Source organism: Tamandua tetradactyla, chromosome 1 (genome assembly GCF_023851605.1).
Source record: "Tamandua tetradactyla isolate mTamTet1 chromosome 1, mTamTet1.pri, whole genome shotgun sequence".
NCBI lineage: Eukaryota > Metazoa > Chordata > Mammalia > Pilosa > Myrmecophagidae > Tamandua > Tamandua tetradactyla.
Genome location: NC_135327.1, coordinates 35,565,257 through 35,583,528, shown reverse-complemented (window position 1 = coordinate 35,583,528; position 18,272 = coordinate 35,565,257). Strand labels below are relative to the sequence as shown.

The following is an 18,272-nucleotide window of genomic DNA, read 5'->3' as shown; positions in this document are numbered from 1 at the left end:
TCAGGGTCTAGTTATAGTCTGGATTGGCAAAACAGTTATTTATCCATCAAGTATTTGTGAAACCCATAAGTGACACATACTAGTCGTCAGAACTGCATGAATTAGTGAGATGGTCTGTGCCGCAGGCACTGGTCACTGCACCAGGCACTGGTCACTGCACCCATTAACCAGGCTATGGGTCCAAGCAGCGTGACACCCACTAGCATCTCCAGGGGAAGGATGGCACTATGGGGAGGTAGCAACATACCAAGGCCTACTACCAGGAACTGAACCTCTCTGTGGTTTGCAGGTGTCATGGTTGCCAAGACACGACTCAGACAGGCACTGATGGGACAACGTTGACTCACACAGAGAAAGCACAGAGCATGGCAGCTTTACTAGTGGATGTTGGACCCCCATGGCCAAAGCTTAGAGCTGGACTCTGCATACCCTTCTTGTGCCGAGGAAGGCTGCCTCTTCCTTCCACCAAAGCACAAGAGAGGTATGCAAAGACTAGACAGAGCACGGAAGGAGAGCCAGTACCATAAAATGAGTATAGTTTAGCCAGACTAACTTCAGTGAAGGTTTCTATGTGCTTGGTGCCAAAGGGAAAGGAATGTGCAGGCAGGCCAGACCAGAATGTATTTTACCTCGAGACTTTCTGGAGAAGGCAGTCAGCTCATGTTTATCCTCAGCACCAGGTCAATGCATCTTGCCATGAATGGGACTTATTTGTGAGTCCCTGGAAAAGGTGGCAGGCTGTCCTGTCTCTGAGCCTGAGAGGCTTGCAGCCCATTGGGAAAAGAACATGCAGACAGGTGGGTTGGCAGGTGCTGTAATAAAGGCACCCACTTCACACTGAGAGAGCCCAGATCAACTTTACTTTGGGACCAGGAAGCCTTCTTAAGAGAAGTGCTGTCTGGAAGGGATCTACCTCAAAGGTCACTTATAAAATTACTGAGATAGGGAGAGGGCAGAGTAAAGACAGTGTGACAGACCTGGGTGGGTATGAGCACATGAAAAGACCAATGCTAGGAACTCTGTTTTACTCATCTTTCTACCTCCACAGAAAACAAGTAAAATAGGGCCTTGCAGTAATGAGTGACTGATTAACATATTTTTATTGAGCTGAAGCCCATCTGACTCTGGTCTATATCAGATTTTTTTTCACCACGTTATGGCAAGTATATATGTAAATTTCACAAAATCCTGGAGTCTTTAGCCAAGAGGTGCAAATCATCGAGCTGAAAGGGACCCTAACTTTTCTTAACCAGCTGATTTATTAACAATTGCACTTTCAATAAGCAACTTGACCAAGATCACATAAACACTTAGTAGCACAACTGGGACAAAATCCTAGATCTCTTGACTCTTAGTCTAGCACTCTTTATATCTTGATAGTTGCAAAGTAAAGAAAAACTTGATTCTATGCAATTAATACTTATATCCATGATGATGCATACCTGCTCTCTGTCTTCTTTTTTCACAGTTGCTATCTTTTTTTTGCATGGTCCGGGAATCGAACCCAGGTCTCCCACAGGGAAGGCGAGCATTCTACCACTGGGCCATTTGTGCACCCAGTTGCTGTCATTTTTGTTGTGCAAACTTGTGGGCAGGTGTGCATGTCACTAGCTCACCAGGAACTTCTTAGAACAGCAGTACAGAAAGGAAGTAAAGAGGGACTGGGATTCACGCTGGGACCTGGAGCTCCCCATTCGCCACGGCTCCTTTCCTGACTGCCACCATCAGTAAGATTGCAGGTACAGCATGAGTGCCTCGCAGTGTAGTTCCTTCTCCTGCCTCCACTAGACTCCAGGGTCTCACCAAGAGGGTAAAGTCTGGAGCTGAGCTGTGATGCACATGAGAAAGAGTTTTGTCAGCAGAAGGCAGCATCCTAGACCAAGCTGAGACTATTGTTGAAACAGAAATAAAGGGATAAGTAAGAGAGTCTTCTCTGTGTAGCTGCTGGCTCAAAATATCATGGACCAAGAGAAAAATACAAAACAAATGAAAGTGTTTGTCTTAAAAGTTTTTAGAAGAACAGCGCAGCCATTGGGATAGGACTCTGGAATGCACAGACAGGACTGCTGTTAGGGGAATTCTTTCTCAGCTTTACCCAGGAGCAGGTAGAACAGAACAGAAATTTTTCACCTATGAAAATATCCAGGTGATTTTGAGTTGGTGGTAATGACTTCTTAGATACAATACAAAAAACCACAATATCTAAAAGAAAAAATGGATAACTTGCATTTCATTAAAATGAAAAACATCTGCTCTGTGAAGGAGACTGATAAGAGGTTGAGAAGATGAGCCACAGAATGGGAGAAAATACTTACAAAATATATATCTAAGATGCATGGGTCGTTCAGTGATAGCATGCTCACCTTCCATGCAGGTGACTTGGATTTGATTCCTCGACCATGCATCCAAAAAAAATCTGGCAGAGGACTTGTATCCAAAATATAAAAAGAACATTTAAAGCTCAACAATAGGGTGGGCCATGGTGGCTCAGCAGGGAGAGTTCTCGCCTGCCATGCCAGAGACCCAGATTTGATTCCTGGTGTCTGTCCAAGCAAAAAAAAAAAAAAAAAAAAAAAAAGCGAAAACTCAACAATAAGAAAGCATACAATCCCATTGAAAATGGGTAAAAGGTCTGAACAGAGATGTCATCAAAGAAGATGTACAAATGAGAAATAAGCTTATGAAAAGATGGTTAACATAAATCAAAGAGTAATTGTAATTGAAGCAAAGAGATACCACTATACTTCTATTACAATGGTTAAAATCCCAAACACTCACAATACCAAATGCTGGTGAGTTGTGTAACAAAAAGAACTCTCACTCATGCTGGGAATGCAAAGATCTTCCACAGCATCTTTGGAAGACAGTTCAGCAGTTTCTTACAAAGCTAAACATCGGCTTACCATACAATCCAGAGATTGCACTGCCAGGTATTTACCCAAACGAGTGGAAACCATAAAACGCTGCACATGAATGTCTACAGCAGCTTTATTTATAACTGCCCAAACTCGGAGGCACCAAGATGTCCTTCAATAGGTGAATGGATAAACAAACTTTAGTGCATTCATACAATGGAATATTGTTCAGCAATAAAAATAAATTAGCTCTCAAGCCACAGTAATACATGAGCACTCTTAAATGCAGATTGCCAAATGAAAGAAGCCTGTATGCAAAGGCTGCATCTGTGTGATTCCAGCTATCTGGCCTTCTGGAAAAGACAATAGTATAGAGAAAGTAAAAGGATCAGGAGTTGGGGGTGGTGGTGGTCAGTGGGGAGGAGGGATGAAATAGAGTCTAAAGCGTTTTTAAGGGAGTGGAACTATTCTGTGTGTGACTGTATTGGTGGACATGACATTGTGTATTTTTCCAAACCCGTAGAACAGTCTAACACAAAAAGTGAACCCTAATGTAAACTATGGGCATTATTTAATCACACTGTATCAGTAGTGGTTCTCAGTTATAACAGACGTAGAGCATTAATGTGTGATGTTAATAGTACGGGGAACATTTTGTGTGTAGGGGAAGAGGTATGCGGTCATTCCTGTACTTTCCGTACAGTTGCTCTGTAAACTTAAAACGGCTTTAAAATAAAGTATTTTAAAAGGTAAACTGATATATTTATTTGAACATTTTTATTTTTAAAAAGACAACAGGTTGTAAAGCCACTATTCTATATATGTTATACTTAGAACAGAGGATATATAACATACTATAGTGTACCACACACTATAGAACAGTGCCCCTTGAACTTTCTTGTGCAGACTAAAATGCAGGTTCTGATTCCCGAATAATTCTGCATTTCTAACTAACTCCCAGGTGGTGCTGATGCTGCTGGTTCATGGCCTCACTTTCAGCAGCAAACTATAGAGAAGAACTTAGAGGTCTGAGCTGTGCCTGCATCAAGGTGCCTCAGGACTGAATCACTTGCAGGGTTTGTACATTTAAGGGGGTCATCACTAAGCGAGGGTTGTTGTAATCACGTCATATGTGAGACCATTTATCTCAGCAGACATGCATGGGCTACCTTCTATGTACCACAGTTGTTGAAAAGGGGAAAGGTAACAAGGAGTCTTTGGATTCAATGAGCTCCTGTTGGTGGAAGATGAAGGATGGGGAGCAGGGCAGAGGTGTAACCTCAATAACCATCAAGTTGATTGAAAAGGAAGCAACAGATGCTATAAGAAAAACCATAGCAAGGCTGGTGAGGAAACACAAGATAGAGGAAAGGTTGCTCTGGCTGGGCAAGAGCATAGACTTCATGGAAAAAGTAGTTCTTGAATAAATACAATCAAATGTCTTCTGTTATATTGCTTAGAATGGAGCAGAATAGAAGGGGCTTAATCTGAGAAACTGAATTAGCTCTCTGAAGCTTATTCCAGTCTTGATAGTCATTCGTCAACCAAACCTATAGGAGGGTCCAATTTTGAGACAACCCAGCATCTCTTCTGTGGGAAGAGAAGATGAGAGACATTAAGTGCTTTGACCAGAAGATTCTCATTAAATGTAATGGGCTGGCTTGGAAAGTCATTGAACACAGAAATGATCCTCAAACACATCTCATGCTTTGTATGTTACAGGTGCTCAAAAGGTTTTTGTTCTTATATTTTAATGATTTTAGTGCTTGAACTGTAAAAGTTCCTCCAGAGAGAAACACTTCTTCAGTGCCCCATAAGGGGAGTTGGTAGTGTGTTTTTTTTAACCTCTCTTGACTTTGCATATAGTGAACATTAATAAGATCATCATATCTTAGTGAAGATACATAGTTTGAACTAGTCAGCTCTTAATTCTGTGAAAATTTTCTCTCAGATTTTTCAACTAGTCACAATGGTGTCCTATGTCTCCTCTTTTGCTACCTCCAAAGAAAGTAGTACAGTATAAGGTTCTGAAATCTGATAACCATAGCATTGGAAGTGTTTGAGACTGGGTATTTTCATATATAAGTTATTAACCTACAGGAGGGAAGAGCCTGTGAAAATTCATCTGTACATCTCTAAAAATCTTTCTTTAACTTACCTTCCTTTTCCTTTCTTTTTTCTTTGCATTCTGTTCTGTTTGTGTGTGTGTGTGTGTGTGTGTGTGTTTAACATTTGCAATTCTAGAAGGGAACATGACTTAGGGAGAAAACAGTTTGAAAAACTTTTTAATTATATCCAAAAGTTTTAGAGGTGTACTAAATTAAAAAGCATGAAGGCAGGAAATTTGTAGTAAGATACCTAGGACTATGCTAGAAACCCAGGAGGCATGTGCAAGTTTTGAACCAATCTTAATAAGCACATTAGAATCTACTTCTAACACGTTCATATGAGTATTTCCTGTGATGAAGAATTTTCTCTGTATAAAATACTAATAGTATGGGTCTTGTTGGCATTTTTCTTCTAAATCTATGTGTGATGATATTTCAAATCTGTGTTTCCCTGTTCTAATGAATAGCTGTAGGCTTGGAAAGAGCTAGTTTCCCTGTGGACTGGTAGATGCCAATGTGATGGGTTTTCCCGGTGAGTTTCAGGATGTCTTCTGGAAATCAAAGTTTACTCTAGAGCTGCAGTGCTTCCAGTTCCTACAGAGCCTCCTTAATTTGGAAGCAGAGACTTTGTGGAGGTGTGAATAATCAATGTCTGGCTTCCTTCTAGCTGATTGCTGTGATTAAACCTTTATTAAAATTCATGGAATAGGCAAGATTGAGTATTATCTGATGCTCACAACTATTCTGCATCTGGGTTGATTAAAACAATCTGAAACGACACAGGTCTGGATAATAATGTCTTTTCCAGGTGGGATTCTTTTGTCTTATCTCTCTTTCCTTCTCATCCAGGAGAAATGGGTCCCCTGAGGCAAAAGTGACCTGCGACCCCAGTCTGCCAGCCTGACACCAGCCGGGGACTGAGAAGATCATGGCAGGCGTCATTGAACAGAAGAGTGTGTTGGTGCATGGTAAAGTCAGCGATGCTGGGAAGAGGAACGGTTTAATCAACACCAGAAACTTAATGGCCGAAAGTAGAGATGGCCTGGTGTCTGTTTACCCAGTACCGCAGTACCAGAGCTGCCGGGTGGTGGCCAGCACTGCTCCAGCCAGCCTGGACAGCAGCAGGAGCGAGCCGGCTCAGCAGCTGCTGGACCCCAATGCCCTTCAGCAGTCAGTGGAGTCCCACTATCGCCCCAACATCATCCTTTATTCGGAAGGTGTGCTGCGCTCCTGGGCAGAGGGCATGGCTGCCGACTGCTGCGAGACCACCTTCATCGAAGACCGGTCACCCACCAAAGACAGCCTGGAGTACCCCGATGGAAAGTTCATCGACCTCTCAGCTGATGACATCAAAATCCACACCCTCTCCTATGACGTGGAGGAAGAAGAGGAATTTCAGGAGCTGGAGGTCAGAGGATGTGTTTGTCAACTCTTACTTTTCACAAATCTTCTAGGTACAGGGTGGCGGAAATTTGGTGGGATTCCTTTAGTGCTGGCAAAATTGAGGGGATGGAGCTGGTTTTGCAAAAAGGCAAAGAATGCTAAAGGTTTTCTTGGTACCTCTCTACTCTTGAATATTTGTGGAAAATGGAAGAAGTGGGGAAAAACCAGGTGGGGAGAGGTGGGCTCTGCAGTGATTCTGGTCATAAAGAATCCAAGGCAAGGACCATAAGATTTTATGGTTACTGCCACTGATGGGCTAGGTGGAGGGGAAAGAAAGGCTATTGACTAAAGTGAGTGGGTTGATGAGCATGTCGTTCTAGAGCTTCAAGAGGCTGCACATGTATATGTGGGAATAATCTGGGAAGTACTTCTGCTGTCATGTGATTTTCTTAATTTAGTATTCCAAAGTTTCTACTAAGGAACTCTTGGTAGAGTTAAAACCTGCTTAAAGAAATAGTATAAATTGATAGCATAAAGGGAGGACAAGTTGAATTGTTGCATACAGCATCTTCAAGTGGACTGGAGGACAAGTAAGTGTTTGAACTACATACTTAGAAACTATGTCTCCTAGACCTGGTATAAGATGAGCAAGATCATCACCAATTGGCAGAACACATTCTTCCCATTCAAAATGGCATCAGTGGGAGGGTGAAATGATGCTGTAGGTATCATTTTTACCAGGTGAGAGGTGGGTGGATCTGAAGGAAGGTTGTGGCATCAGCCACCTGGGAGACTGTTGTGCACATTTGAGAAAGTATCTTCACTGTAGTGAGAGTAGAGCATGTTCTTCAGTGACATGAGTGGCAGTGAAGAAAGGTCCAGATTCTCAGGAAGTTTTGTGGGAGGAAACTATGGAGCAAGTAGAAACTTGAGGAGAAAATGTGATCAAGGGGAAAGGATGTGGATTTGTTTTTGGCTAAGGTAGGCAAGAATAGGCAAGTCAGTTGCCTCCAGGAGAGGAAGTCAGTTGCCGGCAAAACAGGAAATCATATGTCTCCAGGAAAGGAAGTCAAATATGCCTCCAGGAGAAAACGTTAAGTGCCTCCAGGAGAGGATGTCAGTTGCCCATAAGAAGGAAGTCAGATATTTATAGGAAAGGGCAAGACAGGCGGTCAGATATATACAGAAGAGGTAGTCAGATGCCTCCAGGAGAGGAAGTAAGATTCTTGTGAGACAGGAAGTCTCATGCCTCCAGGAGAGGAACTCAGATGCCTGGGAGACAGGAAGGACATGTAAGAGGTGAGAGGGAACCATAGGGAATGGGGGTGAAGCCTGGAGACTTTAGCTCTCCTGTTCAGCCTCTGTTCAGGGCCAAGGAGTCAGGATAAGGAGTGGCTGATGGGGAGGAAGACAAAGGGGTTCAAGCAGGTGTGCTGAAGGTCTGGATTTTCATGAGAAGTCAAGATGCCACCTGTCAAAGAAAGGAGAGAAGGTGGGGAGAATGTAAATGTGTTGAAGTGCTCCGAGTTGAAGAGGCAAGAAATGAGGGCATTCATCAAGACAGAGAATAATAAAGCCATGGGAAGTTTGGTGGCATGAAGAAATCGGAGGTAGTTTGAAGCAGTTATTTGGAGGAAGTGACCATTCATTAAGAGACTGTTGAAGAGATTGCCAAAAAACAGTGAGTCTGTGAAGATTTGGTCTAACCTGTAGTCCTGTAACTTTCTCCAACACCTGGCCATCCTTTAGTAGGGCATGCTCTGGTCTTCCTTCCTGCAAGATGAGATAGGCAGAAAAAAGCTATATGGAAGAGATTTGGAGTAGAATTAGACCCACACCCAAAAGGATTGGCCATGGGGTATGAGACTATGATACCCCATGGGGATAGAAAAGCAAGTGAAATTCTGAGGAAGTGATGGGCCTAGGAAACTGGAAAGGGCCAAGGTAACCAAAAGCAACTGAAGGAAAATGCTTTACAGTCAGGAGGGAAATTCATAAATGGAAAAATAAAATGGAATGGTGGAACAACCCCAGTGAATGAAGTAACATGAAAATTGATGGACAGGGGGTCAAGAGATGTTGGAGTGGAAGAGATTCATGAACTGGGAGACAGCACTCAGAGAGGACCTTTACTTTATGGTCAACATGGATGACCTTGAATGAAGTCTTTCTGTTTCTGGACCTTGAATGAAATTTGTTAAGAGAGTTCATGCCAAGATTTTGAGATGGTTGGGAGAGTGCTTTGGCTTCAGTTCAAAAGCATCTTCTGTTTTTCAGGTTTGAGGACTTTGCCAAAAGCAAAAGTATAAATGTAACCTGACCTATATGAAATTTAGGAAGCAGATACACAAAAATGCAGTTTCATTTGAGCACAAGATAGAACTCAATTTTTCCAGGAAGCATCCAAATAGAGGATGGCATAAAAGGAAGACAAGTTGAATTATCACATGAATCATTTTTTTAATGGACTGGAAATCAAAATCCTTTCCAGAGGGTGTGCTGCCTGCACTACTTCAAGAAGGATGAGCATGAAACAGTCAGGCAAAGAAGGTTTGTGTGGATGGTGGCAGGATATCCAGTCCAAGAGGATATCTTGAGCAGATAAAAGCACAGAAGCATAAAATATAACAGATCTTCAGGGAACAATAACTGGTTTAGAATTGCCCAAGACTGTGGGTCATGGTGAGGAGTGGTGAGAGAATTGATCAAGAAGGAAGGGGGATTCTACCGTTGAGGAACTTCAAGTTCTCCAAGAGAGATTGGGTTTTAGGCAAAAGTCAAATGCCTACAAGACAGGAAGACAGATGTCCATGAGACAGGAAGTCAGATGCCCAAAGACAAGAAATCAGATGCCTCCAGAAGAGGAAGTCAAATTCCTTGAGGAGAGGAAGCCAGATGCCTGCAAGACAAGTCAGATGTCTACAGAAGAGGAAGTCAAATGCCTACAGAAGAAGACTCCAGTTGCCTGAGAGAAAGGAAATCAGATACCTCCAGGAGAGTAAATCAGATGCCCACAAGACAAGAAGTCAGATGTCTAGAGGAGAGGAAGTCAGATATGCCTCCAGGAGAAAAAGTTAGGTGCCTCCAGGAGAGGAAGTCAGTTGTCCTTAAGAAGGAAGTCAGATATTTATGGAAAGGGCAACGCAGGCGGTCAGATATATACAGAAGAGGAAGTCAGATGCTTCCAGGAGAGGAGGTAAGATTCCTGTGAGACAGGAAGTCTCATGCCTCCAGGAGAGGAAGTCAGATGCCTGGGAGACAGGCAGGACATGTAAGAAGTGAGAGGGAACCATAGGGAATGGGGGTGAAGCCTGGAGACTTAACTCTACTCAGTCCTCATGATGGTTGCTCTGCCATACCACACGGGCCAGGATGCTAGATATCATGGATGTTTTAGATAACTGAGAGTAAGAATGTTCCAAAACTTAATTCGCAAAACTGCAGAAAGTAAGTCAGCATTATTTGGAGGGACTGGAAACTGGAAACTGCAATGGCAACCTTGCCACCCACCGATGGCCATGGCAGGAGGGACGTGGTCCATCTGTATGTCAAGAAGCTGCCCTGGCTGCTGAGGAGGCTAGGATGTGAGGATGGAAGTGAGAGATGGTTTGGTCCTTTCAATGATATGGCACATGAAACCTTTGGTAACGATGATAGCGTCTACTCTGTATTGATATTATTTATGGTCACCTTTATTGCTGTGGTAAGATGGAGCATGTGGACATTTATGCTTTGGCCAGAACAAAAAAAAGTGCATTGCAAAAAAATGGCGCATCACAAAAAATGGTGCACCCCAGTGACATCAGTGGGATGGCAAACTGTTTAAGACCTGGGCTGCTTCTTAGGCATTTAGTGAGACTTCAGGTGCTCCTTTGGACTAAGAAATGGCTCCTCTCACAGGCTCTGAGAAGAAATCCAGATACAAGTATGGCTTCTGTTTTTACAATGCTGCACAGTACAGGGGTACAGTGAAAGATTTTAAAGGGGAACCCAGAGAGGTTTATTTGGTCCTGTAGTAATTCTGTAAAAGCAAGGACGTTTTTAGATAAACATTCATACCATATAGCCATGGTATCTTCAAATGGAGAAAGCGTAATACCTGGTTAGAAGAGCTCTGATACATGTAGTAATTTTTTTGTGGTGCACTTTTTTCCATTGAATGAAATAATCAAGGAGCATGCATAATTAGCATTTTCTGCATAACAATCACTTGGTTGCTTTAAATAACATTTTGTTTAGCTTATGATTCTGAGGTTCAGCAACTCGAGTTTTCTGCTGGTCTCAGCTGAGTTCCCTCATGTGTCTGTGGCCAGCTGTTCCTCAGCTGGGTGGCCGTGTTTGATCTGCTGGCTGGCTGGCTGTCAGCTGGGGTGGAAGAAGCGAATGGATCATCTGGCTTCATCAGTTGGTAGTCATAGGAAGCCTCTCAAGAGCAACAAGATGCACAAGTGCTTTTTAAGTCTCTGTGCCACCTTTTTGTCTTGTTGACCCAACATGTCACATGGCCATTTCCGTGTGGAAGGAGACTAGTTTGGGACATAATTTAGTAAACTGTTAACAAATTGGATGCCAATACTGCATCAATCAGCCCTAGAGCAAAAAAGTTTGGACTCTGTCTGGCATAACATTTTTTAAACTTTTTAAATTGTATAATATAACATATATACAAAGCAAAGAAATAAAAAAGCAATACTTTTCAAAGCACTCTTCAACAAGTAGTTTACAGTATAGATTCCCAGAGTATGTCATTGGCTACCATATGATCCTCTCACATTGTTTTCCTTCTAGCTGCTCCAGAATATAAGAGGCTAGAAGGCTTAAATATTTTTTTATCATCACAATCGACTTTTTTCCCTTCTTTTTTTGTGAAAAATAACATACATACAAAAATGTTACAAATATCAAAGCACAGTGCCACAGTTAGTTGTAGAACATATTTCAGAGTTTGACATGGGTTGTAATTCCACAATTTTAGGTTTTTACTTCTAGCTGCTCTAAAATACTGGAGACTAAAAGAGATATGAATTTAATAATTCAGCATTCATATCCATTTGTTAAATCCTACCTTCTCTGTACAGCTCCATCACCACCCTCTTTCCATCCCTCTCTTTAAGGGTGTTTGGGCTATGGCAATTCTAAATTTTTATATTGGAAGGGTCTGTCACTAATATGGAGTAGGGAGACGAAACTATCTGATGTTCTAGAGAGGCTGGGCTAGGTTTCAGGACTTATCTGGACCAGGGACCCATCTGGAGGTTTTTGGTTTCTGGAAAGTTACTCTAGTGCCCGGAACCCTTGTAAAATCTTATAAATTGCCCTAGGTGTTCTTTAGGATTGGCTGGAATGGTGCTGGTTGGGGATTGGTAAGTTATGATAGGTAGCAAGGTCTAACTGAAGTTTGCTTAAAAGCAGCCTCCAGGGTAGCCTCACTCCTCTATTTGAACTTTCTCTGTCACTGATACTTTGTTAGTTATACTTCTTTTCACTCTTTTGGTCAGGATGGAATTGTTGATCCTGTGATGTGTCTGGCATAACTTTTTAAGATCATCAAATTGAACTGAGTGATGACAGTCATGGTTATATTACAAGTAAAACAAAAATCACAATAAGTATTGTGTGTCAGTTTTCCATTTCAGAAAAAAAGGAAAAAAAAGCAGTCATTTAATTTCTTTGGGAATTCTCTAGCTTAACTTATTCTATAGTAAGTCAGTACTATTTTCCTAAAAATTGCCCTTTTCAGAAAACCATGTCCTTGGGGCCACTACTACCCATATCTCAGGAACACCTGTTTACTGGGCTGCTGGGCTCGATAATCTGTTCCCTTTTCATGTACCTTATAAGGTTAAGGGAGGTTTAACCTTAAACCTCCCTTAATTATAAGGGAGGTTTTCCAGATCCACAGTAGTTTGCTCACCTGACATACATTTTTGCAAGAGCATGTGGAGTTTTTATTTGCATTTGAGACTGTGGTATTAACAAGAATGTGCTCTGTAGCTAACTTCGAGAATTTTGATGGAAGACCCTCAGCTATTAGTCAGGTGTTTAGGATGCACTACTGGTCACAAAGTAAAATGTGTGATGTATGGCCCATTCAGACTGGAGAGATGGAAAGAGTCTCCGAAGGACCTGCAGAGATGCCGAGGTGTTAGTAATTTGTTGTCACTGTACTCAGTATGACTAGACAGGCATCCCATCCAGGGTGGCCTCAGGACACTCTGTGAGCCTGATAATTGGGTCCAGTGTACCATAGTCCTAGGGCCTATTCCCTGGTTTCTGACCATTGCTTCATCTGATTCCCAGCCTGTAGCTACAGACTGCAGCTTACAGGAACACAGCAGCAGGAAACCACGTCTCCTTTTTGCACAAATAAACTCAAATAGAGAGACTTTGAGAGCAATAGTAAAGCAGTTCTACAAAATAGAAAATGTGAGTTTACAGCCATGAAGCAGAGCAGCTGAAGTTCAGGGCTGGCTAGGTGTAACAGCTCTCCTGTTGTTGGAGACATTTATCAGATGCTGAAAGGCAAATTATTACCCATTTATTTGTGATCTCAGAGCACATGAAATGTCATCTCTGAGAAATGGTGCTTCTGGGGTTGAGTCTTTTCTTCACCGAAGAAAGAAGCAGAAGGCAAATGCGTATTGATAGAGCACGTGCCATCTGCTATAGACCTGGCACTTGTGCAATTGTGTCGAGTCCCACAGCAACACAGGGGGCAGGTGTTATTAGTGTCACCACCCTACACATGAGCTATCTGCTCTGCCGGAAACCCTTGCATTTGAAACATACCTCCTCACTTCATACACTTATTGACTATTTATCATGTTCTTTCTACAGTAGAAAAAAAATCTGCATACTACAGTAACCTTCGGTTTCAGGGTTATGCCAGGTCTACAGATAAAGAACAGGAAAGACAGAACTGAGGAAGTCTCAGATCACATCTTTACCCTGCAAACTCTCAGCTAAGGCTATCCAAGACCTTTGAGTCTGCCCTTACTTTTAAAAACTTGAAACTTGTTTGGGAGTCAGAACTGTACAAATGCAGTGAAGCACTTAAATAGACCCCATTCATAAATATGGAAAAAAAAACAAGGAGGGCTCAACAAACATTTGAAAAAAATAAAAAAGTGTGCATGGGCAGAGCACCAGTCACCTAGAGAACAATCGATCCAGAGGCAACAGAAAGAATTCAGACAGAAGATGACATTGTGAAAATTATATTTTACTCCCCAGAAAGATCTGAGGAGTGGTTTTCTGTTTTGTTTTGATTTCTCTTCTTTTACACTGTTGGTGACTCATTGTCCTGGCTGGACCTCAGATATGATGTTAAGTAGAAGTGGTGAGAACACATATCATGGGCTTGTACCTCATCTTGGAGGGAAGCATTTGTTCTTTCATGATTGAGAAAGATGCTATCTATGGGTTTTATTATAAATGCTTTAATCAGGTAGAGGAAGTTACCTTCTTTCACATCTTTGTTGAACAGCTTTTTAATTAAAAATGGTAGAATTTTGTCAAATGCTTTTTCTTTGTCTATTTGGATGATCATGTTGGGGAGTTTTGTCCTTTATTGTATTGATATGGAGTATTAGATTGATTTAAACATATTAAACTACCCTTGAATTAGGGGATAAATGCTACTTGGTCATGGTGTATAATCTTCCTTAAAGGTTGCTGGATTTTGTGTGCTATTATTTTAAGGATTTTTGTGTTTTTGTCCATGAAGGATATTGGCCTGCAGTTTACTTTCCTTATGATGAGTTTCAAACAGTTTGTGCCTCTATTACTGAAAGATTTTGCATAGTACTAGCAACATTTTTTCTTAAATATTGGTTAGAAGTAAACAGCAAAGTCATCTGGGCCTGGACTTTTCTCCATAGGATGGCTTTCAATTTCTAATCCAATGTCATTATTGTGAAATGCCCTTTTTGTCTAGTAATAATATTTCTTCTTCAGTTCTATTTTGGTATTAATGGTATTAATATAGGCACTCCAACTATATTATTGTTATTCTTTGCATGGTGTATTTTTCCCATCCTTTTGTTTAGAATTCATTTTTGTCTCTGAAGTAAAACTCTTTCAGAAAGCATATTGTTGGATCTTGTTTTTTTAAAAAAACAGTCTGATAATCTCTGCCTTTTGATTGGTGTATTTAATCCATTTACATTAAATGTGAATTTTGCTTTGGGTTTTCCACATTTCTTGGTTTTGTTGTATTTATTGATTTCTGTTCCTTTTCTTTTGTGCTAAATAAGTCTAGGGTACCTTTTTAATTCCACTGTTAAATTTTAATTATATATTTTTAGTTATTTTCTTAAAATAGAGATATCTTTATTAGAATCCTGGTTTGACAGTTGTTGTTTTTCACTTTGAATATGTCACTGTATTGCCTTCTAGCCTCCATTGTTTTATATGAGAATTTAGACATGTAATTATTAATACTTCCCTGTCATTTTTCTTTTCTCTCTTGCTGCTTTCAAAATTTTGTATGTTATCTTTCCACAGTTTGATTGATATGTCTTGGTTGTGGGCCTTTTTGTATTTTTCCTACTTGGTGTTCATTGAGCTTCTTGGATCTATACTTTTTTTGTAAATCTTACCTGGGGTGTTTTTTGTCATTATTTCTTCACTTATTCCTACTTGTCTCTCTCCTCTTCTTCTTGAATCCCGATTACATGTGCATTGGTGTGCTTCGATATTGTCCTACAGATATTTGAGATTCTGTTCACTTTTCTTTAACACTTTTCTCTCTTTTCTTCTGGTTGGATAATTAACTATCTTTCCAGTAAGTTGATTCTCTTATCTGTCATGGAATATCTGCTGTTGAACACCTCTGAATTTCCATTAAGCTTCTTTGTATGGTTTGTATCTCTGTATTGAGATTCTCTTGAGTCATTGTCATCATATTTTCTTTTTACTCTTTAAACATGCTTCCTTTAGTTCTGTGAACATATTTATAAAAGCTGCTTTAAAGTCTTTGTCTGCTCAATCCAACACTTGCACCCACTCAGAAACTATTACTGCTGACTTCTTTTTTCCCTGAATATGGTCACTTTCCTGTTTCTTTTCTTGTCTTCAGTCTTTTATTTTTCATTGTTGAAAACTAGATTTGACACATTATATACAAAATAATATATAATTGTAGCAATATAGCAATTGTAGCAAGTTTGGATTCTGATTTTTTTTCTGTGCTGTATGATTATCACTGGGTTTTATTTTTGTTTATTCTCAATTTTGGGGGAAGCGGTGGATTTTGGTGGGTTGCTTGGACTAAATCTGGAGAACCTTTCTCTTCTGTGGTATTCAGCCAGTGATGCCTTTCCTCATTTTTGTTGTTGTTGTTTTCTAACTCTTATCTTTATTGCTAAGTCTCACTCTGTGGTTCAACTTCTGGGTCTGCACAGCTTAGCCATCGAGTTATTGGTCAGAGGTTGAGCACATTACTTCAAACGTAAGGCTTCCACCTCTGCCAATGAATCTGAGTATGGTTTGGAGAATACACTAATGTTTAGGCAGCTTCAAGTTACCTCAGTTTTTCCTTTTCATATGGCTGTCTTGCATCTACTCTATGCATTCATGTAGCCACCCACTCATCCAGGGATGTGTGAAGAGCTTACAAACCCTGATTATGGTTCTTTCATTTCCAGAAACTCTCTTAAATTTCTGGGTTATAGTCCAGTCTGTCGCTTGACCAAACAGGGACTATAGCATTAGACTAGAATACCTGTGAGTTTTTCCTATTCATAGCTGAGCATGAGTTTTCCACCATCTGCTCCCAATCAATTCATCCCCTTTCTACATTGAAGTTACTGGTTTTCATGGTCAGCTTTACCCTATAAGAACTAAATCATGAACCAAACTGGCGGCTGAATTGGAGCAGCCTATAGCAAGAATACCACACTCTTCATCTATTCTTACTTGAATTTCAGCATTTTTTTGAACAACATTTCACAATATATTGTTTGCCTTTAGTCAATTTCCAGAGACCTGATATGACTGCTTATTGTCCATTTGTTTCTTGTAAGATTTACCTACCTCTTCATTTTGCCTTACAAAAAGGAAATCTAGAATATTATCCAAAGTGCATGGACATGCATTTTGGCATGCATTACATATGGACAAAGATTGTTCAAATGCCTACAGTTGGCTCCTGGTTACGATAAAATTTTTAATCAAATTAATTATTTTTAAATAATAAGAGATATATTTGTTTTTTACATTAGAAAATTAAATGACTCATTTCCCTTCCTGGGACAGGCTGTACATAGAGAAATATACTTAGAAGTTCCAGTTGTTTTGGATCTCCGTATATATCAATCACACAAGGGAATCCCTTCTATCTCTTTTTAGTCTTATCTAATTTTGTATTCCCCAAACTGTAGCAACCAACTTATTCTTTAAAGATGAACTGCGTGAATAACTTTGGCTCTACTAGAAATTAAATTTACTTTCATGAAATAAATATTTACCACCATTGAAGGCATTCTACCTACCTAGTTCACTGAAACCAATTCCCAAAGAAAAATTCAAAAATATGTTGTGAAATATATACATATATATTTATTTGTTGTATATATCATATAAATGTGATTGGAATAGTAGCATAGCATCTAATGTGTTGCTTACATTTGAGTGTATAATGCAAGGCATATTTTTTTAAAGTAAAAGTCAATATCATTATATTATCATCTTACATATTCTCATCTTATGTAAGTCAATAAAAGGAACTGGAGTGTGTTATTATCCATTTGAGGAGAAGGAGAAGATATCTGAGATAATAAATCCACCTATCAGAATAATACAAGAGGGTCATTCTTTATATTCCTCTGAAACACATTTTGATAAACAAAGGGGTAGAGATACCAAATCAAATTTGTCTGTAAAAAATAAAATCCATCCTAATTTTCTAAATTTGGAGTGGTCCAATCTCTTGAATGTGACCTCTAAGCCACTAGACAAAATTGTGGGTGAGTAGAGACCTGTTATATCTTGGGCTACCTTAATAAACGGAATCATAGCCAGAGAATTGGAATCTTTTGTCATAGTAAGACTATAATTATTGCAATGAAATCTGGCATTTATGTAGCTATGATCGAAATGCTTTCTAACATGGATAATTGTGATAAGTATAGTTTGAATAACAATGAAGAGAAGGCCTATAACTTTGATGAATCTCTTCTTTACTCAGTTTTAAAAACGTAGCAGTAAAAAATTCATTCCAAAAGGAATTATAGTTTAATAAAGTTTTCTCAAAATTGGCTAAAGATCAACTTGTCTCAAGTAATATTCATTTAAACAAAATCCAGTACAAGCAGAAAGGATCTTTTGGGGCTTCTGTAGTGTAAGTTTACTCAATGGTTTATTAAAACATGTATCTTGAATGTAAAATGGTGCAGCCACAGTGGATAGCAATATGGCAGTTCCTAGGATGTTAGATAAAGAATTACTTACTATAGGGCCTGACAATTCCACTTCTAGGTATATTGTCAAAGAAAATAAAAACAGGGTCTCAAATGGATACTTGTACACCAACCCTTATAGCTACACCCTCACAAACAGCCAAAAGGCATCTATCAACAAATGAATGGATAAACAAAATGTGGGTGCCCACACACAGTGGAATATCGTATAGCCATTACAAAGAATGAACTAAGTTATGCAACATGAAAGAACCATGAAAACATACTTCGCGTAATAAGCAAGGCACATAAGGACAAATATTATTTAACATCACTTATAAGAGATGTCTAGAAACATATTCACACAGATAGAAAATAAATTAGAGGTTGCCAAGGGTTGTGGGTGGGAAGAGGGGAATGTAGTTTTAAAATTGTAGAAACAGAAAACATTTCTGTTTATAGGCCTTCCACTATCTTCAACATTTTGTAACTCTCTAATATGTGTTTAAAGCATTCTTCAGTGATTT

General features: G+C 39.9%; 1 protein-coding gene across 1 annotated transcript in view; it reads left to right on the top strand.

The window, feature by feature from the left end:
- Positions 1-18,272, top strand: part of SYNDIG1 (synapse differentiation inducing 1) — a 196,305-nt gene that overhangs the window by 72,358 nt on the left and 105,675 nt on the right. Inside the window, exon 2 of the mRNA XM_077160693.1 lies at positions 5,813-6,371. Within this exon, the coding sequence (XP_077016808.1) occupies positions 5,892-6,371 (480 nt within the window). The 5' untranslated portion in view covers positions 5,813-5,891. The remainder of the gene's footprint in view (positions 1-5,812; positions 6,372-18,272) is intronic.